This window comes from Scyliorhinus torazame, chromosome 13 (genome assembly GCF_047496885.1).
Source record: "Scyliorhinus torazame isolate Kashiwa2021f chromosome 13, sScyTor2.1, whole genome shotgun sequence".
Classification (NCBI taxonomy): domain Eukaryota; kingdom Metazoa; phylum Chordata; class Chondrichthyes; order Carcharhiniformes; family Scyliorhinidae; genus Scyliorhinus; species Scyliorhinus torazame.
Window position 1 is genome coordinate 57334238 of NC_092719.1, and position 25289 is coordinate 57359526.

The 25289-nt window shown below is 43.3% G+C and overlaps 1 protein-coding gene across 1 annotated transcript in view; it reads left to right on the forward strand.

Annotated features, from left to right (window-relative positions):
• actr6 (actin related protein 6) overlaps positions 1-25289 on the forward strand; it is a 69150-nt gene that overhangs the window by 11446 nt on the left and 32415 nt on the right. The window contains exons 4-5 of the mRNA XM_072471581.1: positions 17712-17835; positions 17969-18104. Coding sequence (XP_072327682.1) covers positions 17712-17835; positions 17969-18104 — 260 coding nt within the window. The remainder of the gene's footprint in view (positions 1-17711; positions 17836-17968; positions 18105-25289) is intronic.

Here is a 25289-nt window from a genome sequence, read left to right on the forward strand (position 1 = left end):
TGCCATACGTGTTCAAGTTGGCACTTGGACTTGAGGTAGTAAAATTGCTGGCTGTACCAAGGGAATGATCAAGCTGGGTGAGTGTGCGTGCATGCCTGTGTGTGTGTGTGTTCCTGGGTACTGTAGTTCACTGGGGTCAACCTGTCTACATTAAAGGACTGCTGTTGATGCTGGCAAGGATTGTTCTGTCTCAGAAGACGACGCCTCGTCTGGATGATTTTGAGCAATAGCTGATTACTATTGGAATGGCAAAATTAGCACACACTGGCTCCTGAACAACAGGCTACCAGTAACTTTATTGCAGTGTTAATGTAAGCCTACCTGTGACAAAATTAATAAAGATTATTATTATTATTACCACAAGGCTCAGTACTTGCACCAGTGCCCTTCCAATGTCTACACAAGATGCCCATAAAATTGTGCGGAGCTGCATGTGCAAATAAGCTTGTCTGTCAACACAATGACATAGACTCCACCTTTTAACAGAGATCTAAACTCAATGGAAACTCGAAGCCAAATCCTTACAAAACATAGGTAAATCTGGATAACAGAAACACTAATTACATCCTGAAAGTAACCTTTTATGGCAATGCTGTTCAAGTGACTTTGTTGCGACTAACTCGGAGTGAAGCTTGTTCGCATATTAACCTTCCGCGGCCACTTCAATAAGGTATCCAGCAAGACAAAGACAAGGATTGATTTGGTCCAGAAACTTCTGAACACAGGCTGGAGTGTACTAGTGCTTCAGATGCCAGTGATGGTCATAGTGTACTCTGTAACTGAGTGCTGTGCATCAGTATGGAGCTTAAGTAGTTTAATTTGATGCCATCCAACTACTCCCATGCAACACATTACTGGAACCCTCAAGCCTACCAAACCCAGTGGCTGCATATCTCTTCCCCCATTTATTCTCCGCGATGCTGCAATCCTCTGGGATGTCCACCATGTTGAGGAAATCAAATGTTGTCTCATCCACGGGGACATCGCCAATGTCCTTCAACATCATTTGAAATTGTACAAGTCCTTTTGAACCCACACACTTGACCTTCAACAAAGCTACTTCGACCCTGATTTTAAGTTTCTCTCAGAATTCAATCTGCTGCTGTGATCATTTGTTTCCCTGGGAGGCCTGGGTACTGATGGGGTAGGGTGGGGCACAACGTGATTGCTGATCCATTGCCTTCTGGATTTCTGTCCTTGCAAACATCACTCCCTCACACGTCTGCCACCAAGTGACAAAATCCCACAAGCTTGTGAAGCCATCAGTGCGACAACTCACTTACCATTCCATGATAACCCGTTCAACCCGCCTACTGCCCACCTTCCATCTCAGCACTCCATATGAAGCAACTTTCCTGAGTGAGAAAAACCAGGAGACATTGGATCAAGGAATAGGAAACTGAGGGCAGCAGGATACCTTGCAGATTTCCTTTTCTAAGTTGTCACATTTGGGCTCAGTGAAATAACTTCGTACAAAGTTTTATTATTTTCAAAGTTTTCCGCAGTAGATGTTTCAAATTCACAGCATTTTTTGCAGAGTTGGGCTGAGAAGAAGTTGGGTTATGAACTAATAAAATAGCTGGAAAAACATATAATTAAAAGGCAGTAGGCTAAACTTAGTAAAAAGTTGTATGACCAGTATATCCACTCTTATGAATGGTGTCAAATTGTTTTTAAAGATTCCTTTCAGGTGTCGGCCTTGTTCAGTTGGTAGCACTATTGACTGAATCAGAAGGCTGTGGGTTTGGGTTCTCCAGGATTTGACCACATAACCTAGACGGAAATATCAATGCAGTGCTAAATGAATACTGCATTGTTGGAGGGGCTGTCCATTGGTTGAATCATCAAGGCAAGGTCTTGGCAACCTGTTTAGGTGTAAATAAGCTTTTCTGTGAACACAATGACATAGACTCCACCAGTAGAGTGGAACTGCTGATTGGCTGTTGCGGGGGAAATTTCCATATGTCCGTGTGCTCACCCGAACTTGAAGGTGTACCTGAGCAAGAGACCCTAGCTGTCGGCTGTTGTGGGGGAAATTTGCATACGTCTGTGTGCTCACCCGAACTTGAAGGTGGTTTGTGGAGGAGCTGTTATCAAGTGACACTTGAACCCGAAACACGTCTTCAGTGTTTCCCTCCCTACCCCCTCCTCAAACCAAAAAAACCCAACCGCTGTAAAGATCAAGAGGAAGGTTTGAGGGCAGGTAGAAGTAGAAAGAAGGTGAACCGTGATGTCACAGCCTGGTAAGGGATTGGCTGGTGACTGGTAAGTAGTTTTTCTTTTATTTTCCCTTGGTTGTTATCGTGCGGGGCACAGAGGTTGCTGAGTGAGTGCTTGCTGAGAAGGGGAGTGAATAACAGGTAAGCTCTTTTTTTATCTAGAGGGGATGGCAGAGAAGGTAGTGCAATGTTCCTCCTGCAGAATGTTTGAGGTGAGGGAGGTCGTCAGTGTCCCTGCTGATTTCATCTGTGGGAAGTGCACCCATCTCCAGCTCCTCAGAAACCGCGAGTTAGGGAACTGGAGCTGGAGGAACTTCAGATCATTCGGGAGGCAGAGGTAGTGATAGATAGAAGCTTCAGGGATGCAGTTACTCCGACGAATAAAGATAGATGGGTGACGGTGAGAGGGGCTGGGAGGAAGCAGTCAGTATAGGGATCCCCTGTGGTCGTTCCCCTCAGTAACAAGTATACCGCTTTGGATACTGTTTGGGGGGGGGGGGGGAGGAGACGTACCAGGGGTAAGCCATGGGGTACAGGTCTCTGGCACAGAGTCTGTCCCTGTTGCTCAGAAGGGAAGGGGGGAGAGGAGTAGAGCATTAGTCATTGGAGACTCCATAGTAGGGGGATAGATAGGAGATTCTGTGGGAACGAGAGAGACTCGCGGTTGGTGTGTTGCCTCCCAGGTGCCAGGGTGCGTGATGTCTCGGATGGTGTTTTCGGGATTCTTAAGGGGGCGGGGGAGTAGCCCCAAGTCGTGGTCCACATAGGTACCAACGACATAGGTAGGAAAAGGGATAGGGATGTAAGGCAGGAATTCAGGGAGCTAGGGTGGAAACTTAGATCTAGGACAAACAGAGTTATTATCTCTGGGTTGTTACTCGTGCCATGTGATAGCGAGACGAGGAATAGGGAGAGAGAGGAGTTGAACAGGTGGCTACAGGGATGGTGCAGGAGGGAGGGTTTCGGATTTCTGGATAATTGGGGCTCATTCATGGGTCGATGGGACCTCTACAAACGGGATGGTCTACACCTGGACCAGACGGGTACCAATATCCTGGGGGGGGGGAAATTTGCTAATGCTCTTCGGGAGGGTTTAAACTAGTTCACAAAGGGCTTGGGAACCTGAATTGTAGCTCCAGTACACAGGAGGTTGAGAGTAGTGAGGTCATGAGTAAGGTTTCAAAGTTGCAGGAGTGCACCGGTAGGCAGGAAGTTGGTTTAAAGTGTGTCTTCAATGCCAGGAGCATACGGAATAAGGTGGGTGAACTTGCGGCATGGGTTGGTACCTGGGACATCGATGTTGTGGCCATTTCGTAGACATGGATAGAGCAGGGACAGAAATGGTTGTTGCAGGTGCCGGGGTTTAGATATTTCAGTAAGCTCAGGGAAGGTGGTAAAAGAGGGAGAGGGGTGGCATTGTTAGTCAAGGACAGTATTACAGTGGCAGAAAGGACGTTTGATGAGGACTCGTCTACTGAGGTAGTATGGGCTGAGGTTAGAAACAGGAAAGGAGAGGTCACCCTGTTAGGGGTTTTCTATAGGCCTCCGAAAAGTTCCAGAGATGTAGAGGAAAGGATTGCAAAGATGATTCTGAATAGGACCGAAAGCAATAGGGTAGTTGTTATGGGGGACTTTAACTTTCCAAATATTGACTGGAAACGCTATAGTTCGAGTACTTTAGATGGGTCCGTTTTTGTCCAATGTGTGCAGGAGAGTTTCCTGACACAGTATGTAGATAGGCCAACGAGAGGCGAGGCCATATTGGATTTGGTACTGGGCAATGAACCAGGACAGGTGTTAGATTTGGAGGTAGGTGAGCACTTTGGTGATAGTGACCACAATTCGATTACGTTTACTTTAGTGACGGAAAGGGATAGGTATATACCGCAGGGCAAGAGTTATATCTGGGGGAAAGTCAATTATGATATGATGAGGCATGGACTTACGATGCATCGGATGGAGAGGAAAACTGCAGGGAATGGGCACAATGGAAATGTGGAGCTTGTTCAAGGAACCGCTCCTGCGTGTCCTTGATAAGTATGTACCTGTCAGGGAGGGAGTGGTCGAGCAAGGGAACTGTGGTTTACTAAAGCAGTTGAAGCACTTGTCAAGAGGAAGAAGGAGGTTTATGTAAAGATGAGACATGAAAGTTCAGTTAGGGCGCTCGAGAGTCACAAGTTAGCTAGGAAGGACCTAAAGAGAGAGCTAAGAAGAGCCAGGAGGGGACATGAGAAGTCTTTGGCAGGTAGTATCAAGGATAACCCTAAAGCTTTCTATAGATATGTCAGGAATAAATGAATGACTAGGGTAAGAGTAGGGCCAGTCAAGGACAGTAGTGGGAAGTTGTGCTCGGAGTCCGAGGAGATAGGAGAGGTGCTAAATGAATATTTTTCGTCAGTATTCACACAGGAAAAAGACAATGTTGTCGAGGAGAATACTGAGATTCAGGCTACTAGACTAGAAGGACTTGGAGGTTCATAAGGAGGAGGTGTTAGCAATTCTGGAAAGTGTGAAAATACATAAGTCCCCTGGGTCAGATGGGATTTATCCTAGGATTCTCTGGGAAACTAGGGAGGAGATTGCTGAGCCTTTGGCTTTGATCTTTAAGTCATCTTTGTCTACAGGAATAGTGCGAGAAGACTAGAGGATAGCAAATGTCCCCTTGTTCAAGAAGGGGAGTAGAGACAACCCCGGTAACTATAGACCAGTGAGCCTTACTTCTGTTGTGGGCAAAATCTTGGAAAGGTTTATAAGAGATAGGATGTATAATCATCTGGAAAGGAATAATTTGATTAGAGATAGTCAACAAGGTTTTGTGAAGGGTAGGTCGTGCCTCACAAACCTTATTAAGTTCTTCGAGAAGGTGACCAAACAGGTGGATTCGGGTAAAGCAGTTGATGTGGTGTATATGGATTTCAGTAAAGCGTTTGATCAGGTTCCCCACGGTAGGCTACTGCAAAAAATACGGAGGCATGGGATTCAGGGTGATTTAGCAGTTTGGATCAGAAATTGGCTAGCTGGAAGAAGACAAAGGGTGGTGGTTGATGGGAAATGTTCAGAGTAGAGTCCAGATACTAGTGGTGTACCACAAGGATCTGTTTTAGGGCCACTGCTGTTTGTCATTTTTATAAATGACCTTGAGGAGGGCGTAGAAGGATGGGTGAGTAAATTTGCAGATGACACTAAAGTCAGTGGAGTTGTGGACAGTGCGGAAGGATGTTACAAGTTACAGAGGGACATAGATAAGCTGCAGTGCTGGGCTGAGAGGTGGCAAATGGAGTTTAATGCAGAAAAGTGTGAGGTGATTCATTTTGGAAGGAATAACAGGAAGACAGAGTACTGGGCTAATGGTAAGATTCTTGGTAGTGTGGATGAGCAGAGAGATCTCGGTGTCCATGTACATAGATCCCTGAAAGTTGCCACCCAGGTTGAGAGGGTTGTTAAGGCGTACGGTGTATTAGCTTTTATTGGTAGAGGGATTGAGTTTCGGAGCCATGAGGTCATGTTGCAGCTGTACAAAACTCTGGTGCGGTCGCATTTGGAGTATTGCGTGCAATTCTGGTCGTCGCATTATAGGAAGGATGAGGAAGCATTGGAAAGGGTGCAGAGGAGATTTACCAGAATGTTGCCTGGTATGGAGGGAAGATCTTATGAGGAAAGGCTGAGGGACTTGAGGCTGTTTTCCTTAGAGAGAAGGTTAAGAGGTGACTTAATTGAGGCACACCAGATGATCGGAGAATTGGATAGGGTAGACAGTGAGAGCCTTTTTCCTGGGATGGTGATGTCTAGCACGAGGGGACATAGCTTTAAATTGAGGGGAGATAGATATAAGACAGATGTCAGAGGTAGGTTCTTTACTTAGAGAGTAGTAAGGGCGTGGAATGCCCTGCCTGCAACAGTAGTGGACTCGCCAACACTAAGTGCATTCAAATGGTCCTTGGATAGACATATGGACGATAAGGGAATAGTGTAGATGGGTTGAGAGTGGTTTCACAGGTCGGCGCAACATCGAGGGCCGAAGGTCCTGTACTGCACTGTAATGTTCTATGTTTTAACAGAGATCTAAATGCCATGGAAGCTCGAAGCCAAATCCTTATAAAACATAGGTAAATCTTGATAACAGAAACATTAAGTACATCCTGAAAGTGACCTTTTATGGCAATGCTGTTCAAGTGACTTTGTTGCGACTAACTCGGAGTGAAGCTTGTTCGCATATTAACCTTCCGCGGCCACTCAGTAAGATATCCAGCAAGACAAAGACAAGGATTAATTTGGTCCAGAAACTTCTGAACACAGGCTGGAGAGTACTAGTGCTTCAGATGCCAGTGATGGTCATAGTGTACTCTGTAACTGAGTGCTGTGCATCAGTATGGAGCTTAAGTAGTTTAATTTGATGCCATCCAACTACTCCCATGCAGCGCATTACTGGAACCCTCAAGCCTACCCAACCCAGTAGCTGCATATCTCTTCCCCCATTTATTCTCCGCGATGCCGCAATCCTCTGGGATGTCCACCATGTTGAGGAAATCAAATGTTGTCTCATCCACGGGGACATCGCCAATGTCCTTCAACATCATTTGAAATTGTACAAGTCCTTTTGAACCCACACACTTGACCTTCAACAAAGCTACTTCGACCCTGATTTTAAGTTTCTCTCAGAATTCAATCTGCTGCTGTGATCATTTGTTTCCCTGGGAGGCCTGGGTACTGATGGGGTAGGGTGGGGCACAACGTGATTGCTGATCCATTGCCTTCTGGATTTCTGTCCTTGCAAACATCACTCCCTCACACTTCTGCCACCAAGTGACAAAATCCCACAAGCTTGTGAAGCCATCAGTGCGACAACTCACTTACCATTCTATGATAACCCGTTCAACCCGCCTACTGCCCACCTTCCATCTCAGCGCTCCAAATGAAGCAACTTTCCTGAGTGAGGAAAAACCAGGACACAATGGATCAAGGAATAGGAAACTGAGGGCAGCAGGATACCTTGCAGATTTCCTTTTCTAAGTTGTCACATTTGGGCTTGGTGAAATAACTTCGTACAAAGTTTTATTATTTTCAAAGTTTTCCGCAGTAGATGTTTCAAATTCACAGCATTTTTTGCAGAGTTGGGCTGAGAAGAAGTTGGGTTATGAACTAATAAAATAGCTGGGAAAACATATAATTAAAAGGCAGTCAGCTAAACGGAGTAAAAAGTTGTATGACCAGTATATCCACTCTATGAATGGTTACAAATTGTTTTTAAAGATTCCTTTCAGGTGTCGGCCTTGTTCAGTTGGTCGCACTGTTGACTGAATCAGAAGGCTGTGGGTTTGGGTTCTCCAGGATTAGACCACATAACCTAGGCTGAAATATCAATGCAGTGCTAAATGAATACTGCATTGTCGGAGGGGCTGTCAGTTGGTTGTATCATCAAGGCAAGGTCTTGGCTATCTGTTTAGGTGGACAATAAAATTGTGACTTCAAAGAAGAGCAGACACATTTTCCTCATTCTCCTGGCTAGTGCTACTCCCTCACCCACCAGTATTAAAATCCAATTAACTGGCCATTTTCAATGAAAACTGTGCAGAAGTATTCGGCCAATCCACCAGCATTTGAGAGGAGAAAAGACAAATTAACTCTTGGTTTATACTTTTCTGAGGATGCAGATGGATCAGATGTACATATTCAGCATTTTTCATTTCCCATTTTGATTATTAATCCTCCTGCTATTTATGAGTCCTTCAGTTTTCAACATTTCAAAGTTAACTACACTGTTAATTTTGAGGTATTCAAGAGGGATGAGAAAGCACAATAAGTGTTTAATTCTGGCTTTGAATAAGAAAATAAAAACTAATTAAATTATGCATTATGTTCTTTATTACATCCATCACATTGTCTGCATGGTTTCTGATTTAATTTTGGATGGGAACCTCTTATTAACACTATTGAATTGAAGAATAAGGGTCCACTTCAATTAAAGCTCAGATGAAGAGTCTGACGGCTATCCATGTAATGACAGCACACACAAATAAATGTTTCTGCACATTGTTTCTTGAAAATAAAATTGATTAGAACTCAAGAATTTTCATTTTGGAATACAGTGAAAAGTATTGGTCTGTGTACCGTCCAGGCAGATCGCTCCATACGTGAAAACATAGAACATACGATAAAAACATGATAAAAACATTATAGTTTAAATACATAAACATAGACAGCTGGTGAAGTATACGGCTTAGTGCTACAACTGTAGAGAAGATGCGTAGAAAGATCAGTTCAGTCCATAAGAGGGCAAGTCAAGAGTCTGGTAACAGAAGGGAAGAAGTGTTTTTTGAATCTATTGGTGCATGTTCTCAAACTTTTGTATCGTCTCCCCAATGGAAGAGGTTGGAAAAGAGAATAAACTGCGCGGGAGGGTTCTTAGATTTTGCTGCCCGCTTTCACAAGGCAGAACCGAGTCAATGGATGGGAGGCAGGCTCGCTTTGTTCACGACTTTCTGTAGTTTCTTGAGGGCTTGGGCTGAGCAGTTGCCATACCAGGCTGTGATGCAGCCAGATAGGATGCTTTCTATGGTACATTTAGAAATTGGACATTGTGGACATGCCAAATTTCCTTAATTTCCTGAGGAGGTATAGGTACTGTCGTGCTTTCTTGGTCATAGTGTCAATGTGGGTGGACCAGGAAATATTGTTGGTGATGTTTACATCTAGGAATTTGAAGCTGTCCACCATCTCCATCTCGGCACCATTAATACATACAGGGGCGTGGACGACACTTTGCTTCCTGAAGTCGGTGATCAGCTCCTTCGATTTGCTGACATTGAGGAATAGATTGTTGTCATTGCACCTTGCCACTTAAGTTCTCTATCTCCCTCCTATACTCTGACTCGTCGTTGTTTGAGATACGACCCACTGTGGTCGTGTCATCAGCAAACTTGTAGATGGAGTTGGAGCCGAATTTTGCCACACAGACATGTGTGTGTAGGGAGTATAGTAATGGGCTAAGTATGCAGCCTTGTGGGGCCCTGGTATTGAGGAATATTGTGGAGGAGGTGTCGTTTATCCTTACAGATTGCGGTTGTGGGTGAGGAAGTCATCGATCTAGTTGCAGACGGAGGAGTCACCTAGTCTTTGGAGTTTGGATATGAGCTTGGCTGGGATTATGGTGTTGAAGGCGGAGCTGTAGTCCATGCACAGGAGTCTGATGTAAGTGTCCTTGTTGTCGAGATGCTCCAGGGATGAATGTAGGTCCAGGGAGATGGCATCTGCTGTGGACCGGTTGTGGTGGTAGGGGAATTGCAGTGGATCAAGGCAATCTGGAAGTTTGGTGTTGACGTGTCTCATCATTTAAGATGCGCTTGAAATAAATCAAAGCCTGGACTGCAAGTAAAATACTTTTCACTGTACCTCGGTACACGTGACAATAAACAAATCCAATCCAAATATTTATGTTACTGATTACCTGCGCCCAGTGAACGAGGATTGATTCAGTCTTGGAACCAAAAATATGTTGAGTTACTGAAATTGTATAATAAATCACAACAACAATTGCAAAGCATTTATAGTATGGAAACAAGCTATTCGACCCAAAGGTCCATGCTGTTGTATATACTGTACTCCAGCTCCACTTATCCCTTTTTTTTAATAAAACATTTTATTGAGGTATTTGTGATTTTGTAACAATAACAGAAGAAACAGTATACATACAAATATAAACATCGTGCAAAGGCCATCTTCTTCCCTCACATGTTTCTTGCATGCTGTACAACCAATGCATACCCTACATAGGGAAGGAAGGAGAGACTACATAATACAATGTTACAGTTATATTCTCTAGTCTTTCCTTTCCCTATGTACGATATGCATTGGTTGTACAGCATGCAAGAAACAATACTTTTCACTGTATACCGATACATGTGACAATAATAAATCAAATCAAACCTCACTCTTATCTGTATTGAAGTTCATTTGTTAAATTACATGGCTATTCTGCAAGTTTACTAATACCTTTCTGTATCTGGTTGCTGCATACACAAATTTTGAAATTTTATTTTATTTCCGAATCCAAATCATTTACATAAATTGAGAACGTAGAACATACAGTGCAGAAGGAGGCCATTCGGCCCATCGAGTCTGCACCGACCCACTTAAGCCCTCACTTCCACCCTATCCCCGTAACCCAATAACCCCTCCTAACCTTTTTGGTCACGAAGGGCAATTTATCATGGCCTAACTTGCACGTCTTTGGACTGGGAGGAAACCGGAGCACCCGGAGGAAACCCACGCAGAAACGGGGAGAACGTGCAGACTCCTCACACACAGTGACCCAGCGGGGAATCGAACCTGGGACCCTGGCGCTGTGAAGCCACAGTGCTATTCACTTGTGCTACAGTGTGGCCCATTTTGAGAGAGTTGCTTTTTCTGGGGCTTTCCAACTGTGAATCCTGGTTGCTAAAGAACCCAGTCTTCCTTTAAACTCTGAGCATCACATCTCACCATTTGCCAAACCGGAGTTATTGCCTTTATTCCATACTCTCTCTCTTCTGTTTTGTAGCCAACTTGGTATTCATTCGGTTTCTTGTCCCCCGACTCCATGTTTTCTAACCATATAATCATGAGTCTACTATGTGATACCCAATCAAAGGTTTTTTGGAAATCCAAATATATTCCGTTGATTGTATCATCCTTATCTATCCTTTCTGCTGCTGCTTCAAATAATTCATTATGGTTGGTCAAGCATGACCTTTCCTTTTGGAAACCTTACTGATTACTCTTATTTTTAAAATTAATTTTCAGTTTAGATATTTTTCTATGACATCTTTGAGTAAGAATTCCATTATCTTTCCTATCACCAATTGGTCTAATTCCCTGTACTTTTTTCTATAGAGGAATCATAAACACTGTCTGCTAGTCCGCCTGACTCTATTCCCTCTCTATATGTACAGGGTCTTTGGTATCTCTTCCCTAATGTGAAATATGCGTGGATGCAATCTGTCTGGACCAGGAGTTTTTATCTTCTCTAGGTTTGATTAGTTTAGCAATTATCTCCCCCCGTTCTACTTTAAGTGGTTTTATATCCTTGTTTATGTCATCTTTGCATGTCATGCCTACCATGTTTATTTCACTGCTAAAGATTGGGAAAGTAATTTAATATTTCTGCTATTTGTGCTGTCATTACTTGTGCATTTATTATGTGTATACATTAATGAGTGGTTTTATCCAAATTGTTTCTCCTTTTCTCCTTCTACATTTTCTATAGAATACTTAAAACATTTATTTTTGTTTTCCTGATTGATTTTCAGCCTTATATCGTAATGCTTCATATTTTCTTTTTCATCTCTTTTTGTCTATTTACTTTGTGTATGCCGTTTCTCAATTTTTGCTCTTCCCTTAGGATATAGGGATTCAGCCCAGTCCAACTGGTACTATTCCTTCAAATAGATGTAGACATTTACTTGGATCAGAATAGTGACTGCACTTCAAAAGTAATTCACAGAATAATACAGCGCAGAAGAGGCCCTTCGGCCTACCAAGTCTACACCGACGCATGAAAAAAACACCTGCTCTGCCTACCTAATCCCATTTACCAACACTTGGCTCACAGCCTTGAATGTAATGACATACCAAGTACTCATCCAGGTACCTTTTAAAGGATGTCAGGCAACCCACCTCTACCACCGTCCCAGGCAGTGTATAATACCCCCTAAACCTCCTGCCCCGACCTTGAACTTGTGTCCCCTCATAACTGACCCTTCAACTAAGGGGAACAGCTGCTCCCTATCCACTCATAATCATGCCCCTCAATCCTGTGCACCTCGATCAGGTCGCCCCACAATCTTCTGTGCTCCAGTGAAAATAACCCAAGCCCATTCAACCTCTTTTCAGAACTTAAATGTTCCATCCCAGGCAACATCCTAGTGAATCGCCTCTGCACTCCCTGTTAGACGTTTTAGTTGCTGTGGTATGAAGAGTTTAAAGTTCTGTTCCTTTTTTCACCAACACATTTATTTCATTCCAACAGACTTTGCACAAAACTCTAACTACACATCACCTGACATAGGCCACCTGAAGCCCCTTTACATATCAGTGTCAATTAATGGATACTTAACATAAATGAGACAACTAATTGCAATGTCTCTTAACCATTACTTAACAGTCTTCCCTTGGCGAAAAAAAATAATTAGGTGAAAACAAAATTTCAAGAAACTCAAAAACACACATGATTCCCCCCCCTTTTTTTCAGTTTTTTGGGGACGAGAAAGAAAAAAGTCACAGAAACAAGCGCCCTTCATTAACAATATCCAAAAGTTTCTGTGAACTCGCCCCTCTTTTCATAAAACAGTCTGACAGTTGATAGCTACTGTTGACCCATTTAATTTTTGTTATTTCCCCTCTGTCCAACATCTGCTTCAAACTTGCGATGTCCATCCGTAACCTCTTTTCATTGATACTTTTTGTAGAGTGCACATTTTCCCACAGGGATTTATTGTCAATGTGACAGTCAATAGGTATATTACGCAAATCCCCTAATCCCAAAATTTCTGTCAATATCTGACTTGTATAAAAGGCCATACACCACCTCTACAAGGTTCAACGTCTCAGCAGCCAAAGTGCTCATTTTCTTTGTTTCCTTATTTTCTTTGTTTCCCACACAAGCGGGCAACCATTGATCCCCAAAAGGAAAATTATAAAACCTCCTGCGCTTGAAACCCCATCACATAAATTTGCGTAGGACGCATCACTATAAACTATGAGTTTCAAGTGCCTACGGTCACCTAAAACTGGGAACTTCAAAACACACTCCTGCATTTTTAATTTGGCCAACGCTTTATTTGCTCTTATTATGTCTTCCACTTTGGGATCATTCATTTTTGTACTCCACTCCATGACATTAAAACTCACGTCCGGTCTAGTCGGTCTACCTAACCAGTTCAGTTGCCCAATTAAACTTCGCAGTTGCTCTTTTTCTATCTTTGAAACCATTGCGACTTTTTCTGAAACTCGGCCATGACTAATTGCTATTGGGCTGATGCTTTCCAAGTAAGATTGCTGACGTAAAGTTGCCCCTAACGTATTACGACCAATTTCCAGTCCAATATATGTAAATGCACTGGAAGCCTGACTTCCAACCCTGAATTCTTTCCTCAAAACAGAGATTACAATAGCTTCAAAATCACTAATCCCACCCCACAAAAAATCATCGACATGCATCATAAAGATGCCAGTAAAACATTGCAGGATCTGCTTTCAACTGGCAACAGCCTAACTTTAACAAAACTGACCTGACGGAAAATTACCAGACTCTAGATGCATCATTTAATCCATATACACATTTGTTCAACTTCCAGAGTACCCTTCGGTGTTAGCTGCTTCTTTAGGAGGACGGAGAAAAATGTCTCTCTGGAGCTGATGCCCCTGCAAAAAGACAGCTTTTATATCTATAGATTTGCATTCCCATGCCTTTGTGGCTAATAGAGCCAAGAAGATCTTTAAAATAACCTTTCCTGTTGTAGGTGAATCTACCCTTAAATCCTGATCTTCTAAGTTTTCTTCAAATCCCCTTGCCACAAGCCTGGCCTTTGCCTTATAAGTTCCATCCGGAAGAACCTTTTCCGTGCAAATCCATCTATTGGATAGAGCTCTTTGTCCCCTATCCGGTACTTCCGTGTATACCCCAAATTCACTCCAACTATGCAATTCTTGCTGTTTAGCATCTTTGATAACTTTTCATCTAATTTACTTGAAGCCACCAAAATCTCACGTGCATGTGGGCTTCTACTCCTATTAGTACTCGTAGTCTTACTCATGTTCCGAGATCTTGATAAACTACGTCCCCTCTCTCGCCTGGTATCTCGTTCTGTATTGCTACTGCTTGATCTTTCCTTCTGCCGTGGGATGTCCTTTCAATAGTTCTCGACCTTTTCCTGCGGACCTGTTCACTATCCGATGTACTATCTGAACTGGCACTGCGTTTCTGTGCCCTCCATTTTTGGACTTTGTTTTCCCAATCCATTGTCTTGACTCCTTCCCCTGAATGCTGTACATTCAACCAATGTTTATACTTTCCAGTGGCCTTCCCTGCTCTACTAATAACAGTTGCATCCTTCTATTGACTAGACCCTTCAGGCAAGTATGTCACTTTTGTACCAACTTTTGGCAGTTGCCCTTTCGGAAAAATGGCCTGTTCTAATTCATCAGAAGTGTTGTGTTCCTCCACAGAAACCCTGTCTATATCAGTTAATTGGTCCTCATAGTTCTGTAACACATGCGTGCCAGATGACTGGTTCCTCGTCATGTCTGTCTGCTCGGTGTAAATTTGAAAATTTGTAATCTGTACCCATTATCCTTGATGAATGGACCCTAACAGCTTGATTACCATGTTGCAAAATAATTGTTTTGCCATCTATGCCTATGATCTTCCCTGGGACTTTCCATTCAGTAGAATTGTCTCTCTTATAGTATACCATGTCTCCTTGCTGAAAAGCAGCATCTGATGGCCGTACGTTATGTCTTAAAGCTCTGCGAATTCTTTCAGAGACTTCTGCTTCCAAAAAGGCTTTTCTTCTGCGATGGAATGCATTTACATGTTCAGCAAAACCAGAGCTAATTGTAGTCCCCTCCCAAGCTGGAGGCAGGTCATCCAAAATGCACAAAACTTTAGGATTTCTACCAAACACTAATTGACAAGGCCGATAGCCCCCACCCATCTGCAATTAATTCTTTGCATGTACCGCCCATGCTAAAGCTGAATTTGGCCTGCAATTTGGTCGATCTGCCAAAATTTTCCGAAGCATGTCATCGATGACAGCATGATTTCTTTCACAGACACCATTACTAAATGAGCTTTCTGCAGCTGTATTCATAACTCTGATATTCACGTTTTCACACATATCCCTAAACTCATCATTAGCAAATTCTCCCCCATTGTCCGTAAGGAATTTTGCTGGTGGATCCATTCCTGTTCCTATCCATTTTTCCATGATTTGATCCAGAATTACTCTCTTTTCTTTACTTCGTACAATCGTTGATTGACTAAATCTGGTTGCTAAATCTACAAAATAAATATATTATTTGCTTTATCCCAGATCTTAAGGTCCATGGCCACAATGTCGTTAAAATCCTTGGCCAAAGGTAGGGTTACTATCGGTCGTGCTGGTGTCCTTCTGTACTTCCTACAAACTTCACAGCGGTCACTAACCTGTTCTCTCAGTTTAGTATAGTTGTCATCCCTTACCCCTGCATCCTTTAATAAATTTTTCCGCCTCCGAGGAGACGCATGTGCAAATTGCCTATACAGTTTTAATACCACAAGCTTTTTATCAGCTAAAGTCCCACTTTCAACTGCCGTTAACACATCCTTAACCACTCTACTTGAAATATTATTTGTCGGTAATGGAATACAATAGTGTCCCGACTGTGTAAATTGTAAGTCCATCGTCTTTCCAAAAACTGGTGCCTTATCCTATTCCATATCCAGTTTCATATGTGCTTTCTTCATCGACGGTCTGCTCAGAAGTAAAAGGTATCTCACTTGATACAACACCCGTGCTAATGAAATGATTCACTCCGGCAATATTGCAATGGATCACCACTCTTTTCAGCGATTTCAGAGTATTATCATCCCCAAACCTGAAACTTATGGAACTTTCAAATTCCTTAACCGTGTTACGATTTTCAGTATTCAAGGAGTCCAGATAACATTATAACCAGTCAATTCCACACACAGTAGATGTGCAGCCGCTGTCCACAGCAGCACAGTTGAATGATTCTGCAACCAACACCCTCATTACCGGCGTAAAACTGCTTGTCATTAGGACAATGCTTCTTTCTGATCACTATCTTTTTCCTCTTCTGACTCTTCCGTATCATGTGTCGCTTCAAACACACTATCATAACGAGATGGATAGTTGATAGCATAATGATATTGAGAGTCACATCGAAAACATCGATTTATCATGCCCTGTGCATTTCTGGGGTTCATCTTCCTATTGTAGGTTCTAACTGGGGTTCTATCTTCATAATTTCCTGGTCTCCTTCTATAGTAGCCATATGATTATAGTAGCCATATGTTCGTAGCCATATGATTTCGCCATCCTGTTAGTAGTGTATCTTCCATATTCTGCCTTATTGCAGGCTGACCTATTTGGGTCATCAGAGCCATCCGAATCAAATGTTTCCCCAGAAACTTTTGTAAAGCTTTTGTCATCTGTTCGAATAAGTATCCTTATCAGTAAACTGAACTCCTGTCAAAACCAGGAGCCTATCCATGTTGCTCACTCTAGCACAGTCAAGTAATTTAAAGGCCAACACAGACTGTGGAAATTCCAAGTTGTGTTTCTGCAGCCTTTTATATCGTCTGCCAAATTCCATTATATAGTCTTCCATGGAGATATCCTCCATTTTCCGGAACTTATCAAAATCCGACCATGCTTCATACGCACTTAACAAGTCATCTTTCTTATAAATCTTATCCATATAATGTAATAAAGTCTCCAGACCTTCTTCTGAGTCTAACTCTTCCAATTCCAGCTCAGAAAGCACTTTGTTTCGAATTTTACTGCCATATGGTAGAGAAAGAGCCAATGCCATACCTTGTTTTCTCTTTCCCAAAGCAGTTACTGTAGTCCACATAACTACTGCACTTCTCCATTGGTAGTACGATTCCCTTTCAGAAAATAAGGGAGGATAGTCATATCCAGCCATCTTTATCCTCGGTTCAGCCATATATCCCTTTTTTTCTTTTCTCACTCACTCCTTGGTTTGACCTGGAAAAGTTGTATCTTTCAACCCTTCACATTTACACAGCAACCATCCTCTGCTACCAATTGTTAGACGTTTTAGTTGCTGTGATATGAAGAGTTTAAAGTTCTGTACCTTTTTTCACCAACACACATTTATTTCATTCCAACAGACTTTGCACAAAAGTCTAACTACACATCATCTGACAGAGGCCACCTGAAGCCCCTTTACATATCAGTGTCAATTAATGGATACTTAACATAAATGAGACAAATAATTGCAATGTCTCTTAACCCATTACTTAACACCCCCTACAGTCCAATCACGTCCTTCCTATAAATTAATTGATATATTTTAGATGTGAAGAATGTTATATAATGTGATGGAGTTTATGGGGGCGTGCAATCTTATGGAAATTTCATTTTTGTGCCGATATTGTATACCAGTAACATTTCAATGTATGTGGATACAACACAACTACAGTATTTTCATAATTTTACACATTTTGTTCTCAATTATTTTTCACACCTTTATCTATGTGCAAGTGCCTGATTTTTCTATTGATCTCTTGACCCCTTTAGACCTACAAAAATGTCTCAGTTCGTGTTTATTGTACTAGCCATTGTGGTGCAGTAATCTCTTCTCCCAAACGATAGATTTCCAAAAGTCTAGATCAAAGATAATTTCTGAGACACTTCTTCATATGATATAAAGGAATAATTAATAGAGCTTTGTCAGACTGTATCTAATAGTTTTAAAACGTCCATGCAGGTGGATTTTCCTGAAACCACTATCATCATCACTGAACCATATTTCAATTTTAACTCCATCCAAGAATCGATGAATGAAATCTTATTTGAAGAATATCAGTTTCAAGCGGTTTACAGGACAAATGGTGAGCGTTCAGACTTGATTGCTTTTTCCAACAGGGTCTGTCAGTCACAGATCATATAGATTATTACAATAGATTATTAGATATATTTTTAAAACTAGGAATGTGATTTGAATATTTTAAATGTATTTTTCAGCTGGAAATCTCAGTGCTCACAAGTATTTTGAAGAAAATAGTTCCGAACTCTGCTGCCTTGTGGTGGATAGCGGTTACTCTTTCACGCATATTGTTCCTTACTGTAAAGGAAAAAAGATGAGTGAAGGTATTTGCAGGTAAATCAGAACAGTACATCTATATTTATCACTACCACTGAATATCATCACCATCAACATTTTTGTCACACCCACTTAAAGTCAACAAGTCCATATTGACTGTCAACACTGAAGTTTACTACACATTCTAAAATATTCTTGTTCACTCATAATTTATTTCTTAGTATTAAAAAAAATCTATAATACACTGAAGCTCAACTGTTTGTATTTATCAGGGATGGGGTGATGACAAATGGAGAAGTGGGTCATCGGGTTGTGGTATTTCAAAATGATATTCCTGCAATCCTGTCACAATGCTCTAGTCACTAATTGGGGAAAGGTTAGGGCATTATTATTAAATATATATTTCCAGCTGTGAGGGGGGAGAGGATAAGGGAGGCTGGCAGTGTTGTCTGGATTAAGTGAATAAACCTATGTTAAGGAAAGACTGGCCCCAGATTCCTCCTTTGCTCAGTAAATGAACAGCCAATCATAACACCGGTGGGGGATTAAAACTGAGCTCATCATTTACGGCAGACATCCTGCAGTTGGGCCAGGGAGAGTTAGAACCATGTTGACTGACTTGCCATTCTGCCTTATTGAAGGAAACTTGCTGGGTCAGGAGGGGGAAGATTTAACAACATAATTAATGGAGTAAGAACATAAACATAAGAACTGGGAGCAGGAGTAGGCCATCTGGCCCTTCGAGCCTGCTACGTCATTCAATAAGATCATGGCTGATTTTTTTGTGGACACAGCTCCACTTTCCCGTCTGAACACCATAACCCTTTATTCCTTTATTCTTCAAAAAACTATCTATCTTTATCTTGAAAACATTTAGTGAAGCAGCCTCAACTGCTTCACTGGGCAGGGAATTCCATAGATTCACAATCTTTTGGGTGAAGAAGTTCCTCCTAAACTCAGTCCTAAATCTACTTCCCCTTATTTTGAGGCTATGCCCCCTAGTTCTGCTTTCACCCGCCAGTGGAAACAACCTCCCCGCATCTATCCTATACCCTTCATAATTTTACATGTTTCTATAAGATCCCCCCGCATCCTTCGAAATTCCAACGAGTACGGTCCCAGTCTACTCAACCTCTCCTCATAGCACAGTGGCCCACTCCTCATAGCCCACTGTTTAGCACAGTGGGCTAAACTGCTGGCTTGTAATGCAGAACAAGGCCAGCAGCGCGGGTTCAATTCCCGGACCGGCCTCCCCGAACAGGTGCCGGAATGCAGCGACTAGGGGGTTCTCACAGTCACTCATTGAAGCCTACTTGTGACAATAAGTGATCATTATTGGGCAGCACGGTAGCATTGTGGATAGCACAATTGCTTCGCAGCTCCAGGGTCCCAGGTTCGATTCTGGCTTGGGTCACTGTCTGTGCGGATTCTGCACATCCTCCCCGTGTGTGCGTGGGTTTCCTCCGGGTGCTCCGGTTTCCTCCCACAGTCCAAAGATGTGCAGGTTAGGTGGATTGGCCATGATAAATTGCCCTTAGTGTCCAAAAATGCCCTTCGTGTTGGGTGGGGTGACTGGGTTATGGGGATAGGGTGGGGGTGTTGACCTTGGATAGGGTGCTCTTTCCAAGAGCCGGTGCAGACTCGACGGGCCGAATGGCCTCCTTCTGCACTGTAAATTCTGTGAAAAACTGATAATCAAATGCCCTCAACTCTGGGATTAACCTCATGAATCTCCTTTGTACACCCTCCAGCGCCAGTACGTCCTTTCTTAGGTAAGGAGACCAAAATTGAACACAATACTCCCGGTGTGGCCTCACTAACACCTTATACAGTTGCAGCATAACCTCCCTAGTTTTAAACTCCATCCCTCCAGCAATGAAGGACAAAACTCCATTCATCTTTTTTTTTAATAAACATTTTATTGAGGTATTTTTTGTATTGTAACAACAACAAAATAAATAATGTACATGAAACTATAAACATAGTGCAAAAGCCATCTCCCTTCCTTGCAGGTCCCACCTTTATTAAACCCCTACTCTTAAGCTAAACTAACCCCCCCCCCCCTTCCGCTGACAATTAATTTTCCGCGAAGAAGTTGACAAACGGTTGCCACCTCCGGGCGAACCGTAACAGTGACCCTCTCAAGGCAAACTTGATTTTCTCCAAACAGAGAAAGCTAGCCATGTCCGATAGCCAGGTCTCCGACTGTGAGGGCTTTGAGTCCCCCTGGCCTCTACACCCTCCAAGCTAATAGTATACGTCTCTGGGCTACCAGGGAAGCAAAGGCTAGAATGTCTGCCTCTTTCTCCTGGATTCCCGGGTCTTCCGACACCCCGAAAATCGCCACCTCTAGACTCAGTGCCACCCTTGTTTTTAATACCGTGGACATGACATCTGCAAACCCCTGCCAAAATCCCCTGAGCTTCGGACATGTCCAGAACATGTGGACATGGTTCGCTGGTCCTCCCGCACATTTTGCACACCTGTCTTCCACCCCAAAGAATCTGCTCATCCGGGCCACTGTCATGTGAGCCCGACAAACGACCTTGAATTGTATCAGGCTGAGCCTGGCACATGTTGCGGATGCGTTGACTCTACTCAAATAGTCCGCACATAGACCATCCTCTATCTCTCCTCCCAGCTCCTCCTCCCACTTGAGTTTCAGCTCCTCGGTCTGCGTCTCCTCTGACCCCATAAGTTCCTTGTAAATGTCAGAGACGCTCCCTTCTCCTACCCACCGTCTGGAAATTACCCTGTCCTGAATCCCCCTTAGCGGAAGGAGCGGGAAGGTTGACATCTGTTTACGTAGGAAGTCCCACACCTGCAGATACCTGAATTTGTTTCCCCTCACCAACCCAAACTTCTCCTCCAGCGCCCTCAAACTCTGAAAGCTCCTTCCTCAATAAACATATCCCCCATCCTCTCAATCCCTGCTCTCCGCCATATCCGGAAACCCCCGTCCATACTTCCCAGGGCAAACCGGTGATTATTAACGATTGGGGACCAGACCAATGCTCCCTCTGCTCCCACATGTCTCCTCCATTGCCCCTAGACTCTCAGGGCCGCCACCACCATGGGGCTGGTGGAGTACTGTGCTGGCAGGAATGGCAGAGGTGCAGTTACCAACGCCCCCAGACTGGTGCCCTTGCATGAAGCCGCCTCCATATGCTCCCATGCCGACCCTTCCCCCACCACCCACTTCCTGATCATGGCTATATTCGCCACCCAGTAATAGTTACTAAAATTTGGCAGCGCCAGCCCGCTTTCTCTCTCCCCGACTCAGCTCAAGCATTACCTTCCTTACTCGCGGGGTCTTGCCCGCCCAAACAAAGTCAGTGATCACTTTGTTGTCCCGTTTAAAAAAGGACAGCGGAATAAAGATGGGGAGACACTGAGATACAAACCGGAATCTTGGGAGGACCGTCATCTTCACCGTCTGCACCCTCCCAGCCAGTGACAACGGAACCGCATCCCATCTCTGAAAATCATCCTTCATTTGGTCTACTAGTCGGGCCAGATTTAATTTATGCAGTCGGTCCCATTCCCGCGCCACTTGAATGCCGAGGTACCTAAAGCTTCCCCCTACTAATCTAACGCCGCCTCCATTCGCTCCCACACCAACCCCCCACCCGCCCAGACCAGCCCCTTGAGGCTCTCGGAGCAATTGCCAACTGCTCTATAGCTAGCGCGAACAATAGTGGGGAGAGGGGGCATCCCTGTCTCGTCCCTGGTGCAGCCTAAAATAGTCCGATGTTGTTCTATTCGTCCGTACGCTTGCCACAGGAGCCTGATACAGCAACCTGACCCAGTCAATAAAGCCCCGCCCAAATCAGAACCGTCCCAGTACCTCCCACACATAATCCCATTCTACCCGATCAAAAGCCTTTTCTGCATCCATTGCGATCACTACATCCACCTCCCTACCTTCCAGGGGCATCATGATCACGTTGAACAACCTTCTTACATTGGCCACCAACTGCCTACCCTTAGCAAACCCCGTCTGGTCCTCCCCAATAACGTCCGGAACACAATCCTTAATCCTGGAGGACAAAATTTTGGCCAGCAATTTGGCATCCACATTCAATAGGGATATCGGCCTGTAGGACCCACACAGCTCCTGGTTCTTGTCCCGCTTCTGAATCAGCGAAATTGTGGCCTGTGACATCGTCGGGGGCAGCACCTCTCTTTCCCTTGCCTCATTGAACATTCTCATCAACACCGGCCCCGATATCCCAGAGAACATTTTATAAAACTCCACTGGATACCCGTCTGCATGCCCTTCAGACCCTCCACTATCTCTTCCAACCCGATCGGGGCCCCCAGCCTTTCTACCAGCTCCCTGTCCACCTTTGGGAAATTCAGCCCCTCCAAGAAGTGCCTCATCCCCTCCGGCCCCGTAGGGGGTTCTGACCTGTACAGCCTACTGTAGAAATCCCTGAATGCCTTATTCACCCCTGCTGAATCTCCAACCAGGTTCCCATCTCCGTCATTTTTTTTCCCTATCTCCCTGGTTGCCTCCCTGTATTCACCCTCATAATCGCCTGTTGCACCTGTAAACCAAGTTTTTGCGACTCTTGCACTAGGACACCCAGGACCCGCTGCACAGCAGCATGCTTTAATATTTTATCATTTAAATAATAATCCCTTTTGCTGTTATTCCTACCAAAATGGATAACGTCACATTTGTCAACATTGTATTCCATCTGCCAGACCCTAGCCCATTCACTTAATCTATACAAATCCCTCTGCAGACTTCCTCTGCACTTTTTGCTTTACCACTCATCTTAAGTGTCGTCTGCAAACTTGGGCACATTGCACTTGGTCCCCAACTCCAAATCATCTATGTAAATTGTGAACAACTGCAGGCCCAACACTGATCCTTGAGGGACCCCACTAGTTACAGGTTGCCAACCAGAGAAACACCCATTTATCCCCACTCTCTGCTTTCTATTAATTAACCAATCCTCTATCCATGCTACTACTTTACCCTTAACGCCATACATCTTTATCTTATGCAGCAACCTTTTGTGTGGCACCTTGTCAAAAGCTTTCTGGAAATCCAGATATACCACATTCATTGGCTCCCCGTTGTCTCGCACTGGTAATGTCCGCAACAAATTCCACTAAATTAGTTAGGCACGACCTGCTCTATCATGAACCCATGCTGCGTCTGTCCAATGGGACAATTTCCATCCAGATGTCTCGCTATTTCTTCCTTGATGTTAGATTCCAGCATCTTCCCTACTACCGAAGTTGAGCTAATTGGCCTATAATTACCCGTTTTCTACCTACCTCCTTTTTTAAACAGTGGTGTAACATTTGCTAATTTCCAATCCGCCGGGACCACCCCAGAGTCTAGTGAATTTTGGTAAATTATCACGAGTGCGGTTGCGATTTCCCTAGCCATCTCTTTTAGCACCCTGGGATGCATTCAATCAGGTCCAGGAGACTTGTCTACCTTTAGCCCCAATCGCTTGCCCATCACTACTTCCTTAGTGATAACAATCGTCTCAAGGCCCTCACCTGTCATAGCTTCATTTATCAGTCACTGGCATGTTATTTGTGTCTTACACTGTGAAGACCGACCCAAACAACCTGTTCAGTTCCTCAGCCATTTCCTCATCTCCAATTATTAAATCTCCCTTTTCATCCTCTAAAGGACCAATATTTACCTTAGCCACTCTTTTTTTTGTTTTAGATATTTGTAGAAACTTACTATCTGTTTTTATATTTTGAGCAAGTTTACTCTCATAATCTACCTTACTCTTTATAGCTTTTTTAGTAGCTTTCTGTTGCCCCTTAAAGATTTACCAATCCTTTCGTCTCCCACGAATCTTGTATGCCGTTTTCTATGCTTTCTCCTTCAATTTAATACTCTCCCTTATTTCCTTAGATATCCACGGTTGATTTTCCCTCTTTATACCGTCCTTCCTTTTTGTTGGGATAAACTTTTGCTGAGCACTGAATCGCTTGGAAGGGTCTCCACTGCTCCTCAACTGTTTCACCATAAAGACTTTGCACCCAGTCTACCTTAGCCATCTCTTCTCTCGTCCTATTGTAATTTCCTTTGTTTAAGCACAAAACACTAGTGTTTGATTTTACCCTCTCACCCTCCATCTGTATTTTAAATTCCACCATGTTGTGAGCACTCCTTCTGAGAAGATCCCGAACTATGAGATCATTAATCAATCCTGTCTCATTACACAGGACCAGATCTAGGACCGCTTGTTCCCTCGTAGATTCCATTACATACTCTTCTAGGAAACTATCGCGGATACATTCTATAAACTCCTCCTCAAGGCTGCCTTGACCGATCTAGTTAAATCAGTTGACATGTAGATTAAAATCCTCCATGATAACTGCTGTACCATTTTTACATGCATCAGTTATTTCTTAGTTTATTGCCCGCCCCACCGTAATGTTACTATTTGGTGGCCTATAGACTACTTCTATCAGTGACTTTTTTGCCTTACTATTCCTGATTTCCACCCAAATGGATTCAACCTTATCCTCCATAGCACCGATGTCATCCCTCACTACTGCCCGGATGTCATTCTTATATAACAGAGCTACACCACCTCCCTTAACATCCACTCTGTGTTTCCGAATAGTTTGATACCCTTGGATATTTAACTCCCAGATGTGACCATCCTTTAACCATGTTTCAGTAATGGCCACTAAATCATAGTCATTCACGATGATTTGCGCCATCAATTCATTTACCTCATTCCGAATACTACGAGCATTCAGGTAAAGGACTCTTCTGTTGGCTTTTATACCTCCGTTTTGAATCTTTTAAAAAAATATATATATTTTATTCAAGATTTTTTGGCCAAACATAACAGTACGTAGTGTTTCTTTTAAACAACAATAAAGCAATATAAATAACAGTGGCCAGTTTTAAACAAATAAATAAATAATATATGAACAGAAACAAAAACCAAACTAAATGGCAACTGCCTGGTCAAAAATAGATACTCTCCAAAGATACAATCCAACAGTCCAATATACATTACCTAAAACAAGTGCCTATACATATACAATAACATCCCTGAGAGTCCGTCCGATTCCTCCCCCCCCCCTCCCCCCTGGGTTGCTGCTGTTGTCTTCTTCTTTTCCATTCCCTCTATCTTTCTGTGAAGTAGTCGAAGAACGGCTGCCACCTCCTGGTGAACCCTTGAGCTGAACCCCTTAGTACGAACTTAATCCGTTCTAACTTTATAAACCCTGCCATGTCGTTTA